The sequence below is a fragment of the Limulus polyphemus genome, unplaced genomic scaffold, assembly GCF_000517525.1.
Source record: "Limulus polyphemus unplaced genomic scaffold, Limulus_polyphemus-2.1.2 Scaffold3953, whole genome shotgun sequence".
Lineage (NCBI taxonomy): Eukaryota > Metazoa > Arthropoda > Merostomata > Xiphosura > Limulidae > Limulus > Limulus polyphemus.
The window spans coordinates 80,219-86,807 of record NW_013669563.1 but is presented as its reverse complement, the minus strand read 5'-3'; the positions used below and the strand labels follow the sequence as shown (position 1 = coordinate 86,807).

Sequence of the window (6,589 nt, the reverse complement as noted above, 5' to 3'; positions counted from 1 at the left end):
GATTTTTTTAAATTACTACTAGTTATTAATAATAGTTATAAAAGCGAATAGTCCGTTTGAAACTATGCCATCTCAGTGAAATGGGTTGGTACCATTGTTTTGGTTTTAAAGTAATCATATAATAAAAATAAACAGAAGAAAAAAACAAGAAATTCAAACTTTTTGCTATGATATTTACAGACGTTCCCTGAACTTGTGACTCAGTCATTACATAGATATTGTTATAAAAGGAAACACTGTATAGTATTGTAAAGTTCTGATGACCAATTAAGGAGACATATATAAAATACCATTTCGATGAACAATCCGAGCCATCCCTACATAGGCAGTGCTTCCGCCTGCTTGTGTTACTTCATCTGCTGCTTACTCCTGCCAGTTTTGCAAGAATATTTAATCTTTCCTTCTGGTAGCCTCTGTGATGGTGATGTCATATTGATACGGGTTTGAGAAACCATGGCTTTCATGACGTCCCTCTTCCTCTGTTTCCTGAGATTCGGTTGTTTCAGACTCTTGCTGCTGATTGTTTAGGGCCATGTGTGTTAGGTGATCAAATCATCTGATTCGTTTTTCTGTGTTTTTTAAACTGATATCTTTGATGAGTTCATTTCTGCTTTTGTCTCTTCGTGTTTTGCTTACTGCTCTACAAAGGCGTATCATTTCACATATGATGATATGGTTTGGTATCTTAACGATGGTTTCTGACCTTGATTTTGGACTTGTTGGGTAAAGAAAGAAATAAAATTAAATGGCAATCATCCTTTAAAGTAAAACTCTGTTGCTGTTGAAGTTTTAGCGTGTATATTTTTATTATGCCTATTGAGTGTTGGTAATTTGTATTTTCAATCTGAATGGCACCTTACACGTACAAGTGACCCTTGAGGTTCTGCTATAGCCGTCACTATGCTTAAAGTGATGACTAGAGGGAATGCAATCAGTTAGAAGTACCCGCCGCCACAAGGAATCTTCTGACTTGATCTGGGAACCAAAGATAAAAACTGTAATTTTTATAACACGCTCAAAACTGGAAGTGTGGAGCGTGTTTAGCATAATTTTATATCGGACCTTCAGATCAGCAGCCCGTCATGCAAATCACTAGACCATGACAGGCTTTCCTTGCATGTTAGTAAATTTCTTGGAGACTCTGGCGTATCTAAAAAATAAAATAAAAAATACCCGAAAACTCGTTATATCTCAGTTATAAGTGAACACTTCAGGGTGTTGAAACATAGTCATCTGAAAATTTCTACTCGTTGCGTATAGACCAACCAAAACACTCTGTATTCATTAAGTCAAAAGTCAGCTAGACGTCTTGTAGTGATAGTTAACTTCGTGGAAACCGCGTTTGTTACCATCAAATGAACCTAGAAACTTCATGTTTGTCAATCAAACTCACCTTGACATTCCCATGTATTGAACAGATGCTTGCCTAAAAGACTTTTTATTGTAAGTAAATCTGCTTGAAACCCTACACTATCCATCTTGGCATTCCCTCGTATCGAAAATATACCTACCAGTGATCCTTACCTAGATAACCTCCCACCCCTTATATTGAGATCCATCTTTCTTGCAAACCACAGTTTATTACATTCTAATCTACCTGGAAACATGGTGTTTGTCAGTTAAACTCAATAGAACGTTCCTGTAACAAACTAACCTACTTGAGTATTTAATAATACTGAAGTAGGAGTCTGTTTCTATATTTGATCAACTATCTAGCGTAGCAATTAAGTTTTCTGATTCATACCCCCCTAGTGGCTTAGCGGTAAGTCTGAAAGCTTATAACGTTAAAAATCGAGTTTTGATACCTGTGATGGGCACAGCACATATAGCCTATTGTGTAGCTTTCTGTTTAACAACAAATAATCAGATCCATGAAACTCAATTAACTCGCACATACTTTGGTGTTCTTTCCTTTGTTATCTTACCTAGTTATTTATATTATTTTCGATTTGCTCCTTTGATTGTAATGGGGTTGGAATTTCTATTGAAATTAATAGTGATATGTAATGACATCAATGTTAGACCTAATATCTATATTTTAGCTTTAAATTTTTAAAATATTACAGTTTATTATAGTCATCTTCGCCCAGCGAGACTTTTTTTTATTCATTTACTTAGTAGTTACATGAGTGAGCAGGTAAGTTACCTTTTATTGTTTTTAATGTCTAAAGCATCAACTCTACTAAGATTGTCTATGAAAATATATGTGGTACATCGATCTGTATTTGTCATTCCCCACTCTCAGACACTCAGAAGATACTTCATACACACAATATAAGGACACACGTCTTGTTTAATATGTCACTGTTTCTTTAACGTGAACCTCATTAGGTTTACGCTAATAATTAATACTCTGTACTTTTGAGTCGTTTTGAAAATGAAGAGTAAGTATTTGAATAATTTAGTTGGCTGTTCGAGTTCATCTGGAAATCAGTTAGATAGTTTAGATATTTCTAAGAGCTTCTGTTGGTCATTTCGTATTGTAAAATAGGTTTAATCTTTTTTATTTTAGATAACATCATGGAACCAAAATAGGGGTTTGAAGTTTGAGTAAATAATGTCTACAGTATCTCCACCGTTGTTTCCTTACTTGTTTACGATCCTTATTTGCAGTTTTTTAAATTCCCATTTTTTATTTATCTTGTTTATTATATATGTAAATACTGTGATCAACTAAGTTTGGTATGTTTCAGGACTATCCGTCTGTTGAGCAGCTCAACAATCAACTATCCCGGAATAAAGTCATTGTTGTATTTGCTGTTTTGAAACCTGTTGCGCACGAATACGAAAGTTTATCGGGGTTACTGGAAGGAGCGGTTACAGGGGTGCTAGAAAGTGATTCTTCAAACATCGTGGATTTGTTACGAGAACAATATCGTGTGAGTTGACTGCATATTATGTATTTATTTATTTGGTTTTTGAGATGCAGCTTGATAAGATCGTTTTCTATGATATCTGCGTGTTCCAAAAATTAAAACTATCTAATGCCCTTTTTAATCCTGAACCAAATTTAAATCGTTCACAGTAACAATGATAATGTTTTTAAGGCTTTGTTCATGAGTTTCCAATTCAAGTGTTTATTAAAAACAGTAGTTTTATAAAAAGAAATATAATTTATAAGCTGTACGATCTGACGAAAAGCGCTAGCTCTAAACTTCATTTTCTTAAAATAAAAATATAAAATAATTAGCGACTGTTTAACGTATTCTTAAATTTAAAACAGTAGAAACAGCATGCTATTGTTGTATGTTAAAGCTGACAATACCTTCTGTTTATGACCAGAAAGATTATCATGCTGTTTGTGTTACAAACGCAACAGTTTTAGTTAAAACGTCATTTATATCAGTCGTTTAATAAACATGGACTGCTAGTATGATAAAACATAGATTGTATTTCATTATCTTCATTTCACTAAAGTAAATCGTGCGTTGCCAGCATTAAGAATTACACAGTATAAATTTTGTTTTAATTTCTAAGGCTTTAGATTTTGTGTGAGAAAAACACACACTGCAAGGAAATCATTACGTTTTTCCGTGAAAGATAGTTTTCTATTTACATCCGTGATATTTGAACTTATATTCATCTTGATCTATGGTGTATGATATTCATTAATAAAGAGATTCATTCGCAAGCTGTAAACTAATAATAGCATAGTTAAGGTTAGAAACGCCATACTGTTTAAAGTGTAATTAAATGTTAATGTATATCTATATATTTATAAATGGATTAATACGTTTTGCCGACATTACGGAGCGTATTTAGGATCAAATGAATTCGGGCATGGCCTATACTGCGAATCTGAAGATCTACAAAAAGCGACACGATGCCTTAAAAACACGCTCCGCGCTTTGGGGCTGTCGGTGCGTTATGAAAAAGAAGATCAAATCCTACTATTCGATTGCAGTAGCCAAATAGTTGGCGGTACGTTTTGCTGACTAGCAGCCTTCTCCTTAATCTATCAGATCAAAATTAGGAAAGGCTAATGCAGCTACCCCTTGTGTAGCTTTAGCAAATTATTGAAACAAACCAAACGGTAGTATATAGCAAACTCGAACCCATGGCTTTCGGATCTGCAGTCTAATAAGTAGAGCCAAACTTGGCTTTACACCTTACTATATAGTGGAAGTAAGAATACAATGTAAACAGCTTGGGGAAGAAACCACAAGTGAATTAGAACATAAAAAATTATGTAGAAATTTAAACACGGAAATTTATGGATATATAAATATGTATACAAATGTGCGTATGCATGTATACACCATATAAAACCTATGAAACGATGCTAGCTGTTTTAAAATTAACAGTCAATCCACTATTCGTGTAGACAGTGGGTGCTGCTAACTTATAGAAAAATTACTAGACTTTTTGTTCCGCATTGGTGGTAGTTGTAATATTATTTATTGTAGATACAAATGATTCTAATGCTCTGTTGGCAGGCAAAATCATCTGGCAACTACTAAAGCCTAGAATTATTCAGCTCTCTTTCGGAAGCAATAAGCAAATTTCAGTTTGCAGACAAAAATTTCTAAACTTATTTCATTAATTGCATATTACATGTTTTATTTCTAAATCCTTAGGTGTATAAAATAAACTATTATTTGTATAACATTCTTTTGTTTTCATTTGATTTCGCACAAACAGAAAATCCGCTCGGTTGTGGAGCTTAAATCCAATGCTCCAGATAACATTGAGATCACATTCTCTTCCAACTGCAAGTGAGTATTTGTTTAACAAATGACATATCTTATAACATTCTGGTCTTTATACCTATCATCACATTGATTCTCTGCTACAGAAACCAAAAATAATTATCGAGATTATCTTACCACGAAGAATTCCCTTTATTGTGTGTTCATAGAATTAAGAATCATATTCACGATCATGGTTTTCTTTTTTACAAGTTAGAATTAAAACGTGAAACTGTTATTACAGCGTTTCAAAAATTTTATTACGACTTTATTTTATAGAGTTAGGACTTTTTCCATATGTCGTATTATATCTCTAATACACTATTAAAAGCTAGCAAACATTTTGAGGTAGTTCTGAACTACTTATAATTATCTTCTCAATGAAAATAGTTGCTGCATTTTACAAAAAAAACAATAACAACAACAAACAAAAACACTTTCATGACTCACTTATTATTAAATGTCTAAAACAGTTGCATCGGAAAAAACTTTAGTCTTTTTGCTACTAAACTTCCTACTTATACCGAGATATCTGTATAAATGAATGAGATATACCAAAAAGATCGTGAGATCGCATTTTTAATCCACCAATATTAATATACTCCAGACAAACATTGCATATTTTACCGATTAGTTCCGAACATAGTTAATATGAAGGGAATATTACGACCAAAACTAAAGACGGAGAGAAAATTTTGTATAATAAATTATATATTCGATAACACAAACCCCAAATAACCACACCCAGTTCTCCATTTATTTTGCCCACGTTCCAGAAACATACTTAACGGCAGTTAGTTTGTCTTCACGCACTAGGATCTTGCAAAAAGAAGTTGTCTTTAGAGAAAACTTGATTTTTTTAAATAAACTCAGGAAAGTTTTAATTGACATTTTGTACAGCAGTATTCTCTAACAAACTGCAATTATATTCCTGATATTACAACACTTGTTTACAGTTGTCTGTATTAGTCAAATATTTATTAAAACTCATAATCACTCAGTTTTTAAAAAGTTTCTTACATATCCTTTAAAATAATTAGTGGCATGTCATTTAGTAAATAATGAATGTCTTGTGCTTTAAGTGATATTTCTGTTTGTCAGAGAAGGAAACATGTGTGAAGACGTCGAAGTTGGTAGCTCAGTGAGTATTACAATCGTTTCTTATTTAAAACATTTCAAATTTTATAAAGTTTGGTTTTTATTTTCAGTGTTTTAAATCCTTTTCTGTTTTAGTAAACGTTTTTCTACTAAAAAAAGGAAGAATGGATATTTTTAATGAGTCATCAAACGCTGATCATTTTACAATGTGATAAGTGTGTTTATTATTTCAAAATTATTCATAGTAATAATAGTTAGAATCAAACATTGGAAGGATATTTGTGTAAAACACTTTAATAATAAATGTTCCAGAAAATGTAGATATCTGTTTCTTTAGACGAGTGAAAACACTGTAACTTGAGAAAGTTAGTATATTGTTGTATAAAGACGTTTATTAGGAAAATACTGTGACATAAGAATATATTTATTAATAGAAAACAATAATTAGGAACGTATTGTAACATGGGAGTATATTCTTGTTCTGAAGGCACTTATTGTGAGGTATTATGCCGTTAGAATATATAGTAATGTATTCTTGTATAAAAACACATATAATATTCACATATCACATTACTTTCCTTATATGTATCTTTATACAAGAATATTCACATATCACATTACTTTCCTTCTTGTATAAAGACACATATGAGAAAAGTAATGTGATATAAAGATAGATATGAGGAAAGTATAATGTTAGTTCATTATGCTGATGAAAGGTTATAGGTTTTTATTTTCTTCAGAAACTAGATAGAACAATGATGATAAAGTCGGAATTGCCACACATGCATCAGTTAAAGTATTTT

At 32.2% G+C, this 6,589-nt stretch overlaps 1 protein-coding gene across 1 annotated transcript in view; it reads left to right on the top strand.

The window, feature by feature from the left end:
* Window positions 1-6,589, top strand: part of LOC106470338 (integrin beta-PS-like) — a 40,158-nt gene that overhangs the window by 12,694 nt on the left and 20,875 nt on the right. Inside the window, exons 6-8 of the mRNA XM_022398954.1 lie at window positions 2,694-2,879; window positions 4,642-4,715; window positions 5,790-5,829. Coding sequence (XP_022254662.1) covers window positions 2,694-2,879; window positions 4,642-4,715; window positions 5,790-5,829 — 300 coding nt within the window. The remainder of the gene's footprint in view (window positions 1-2,693; window positions 2,880-4,641; window positions 4,716-5,789; window positions 5,830-6,589) is intronic.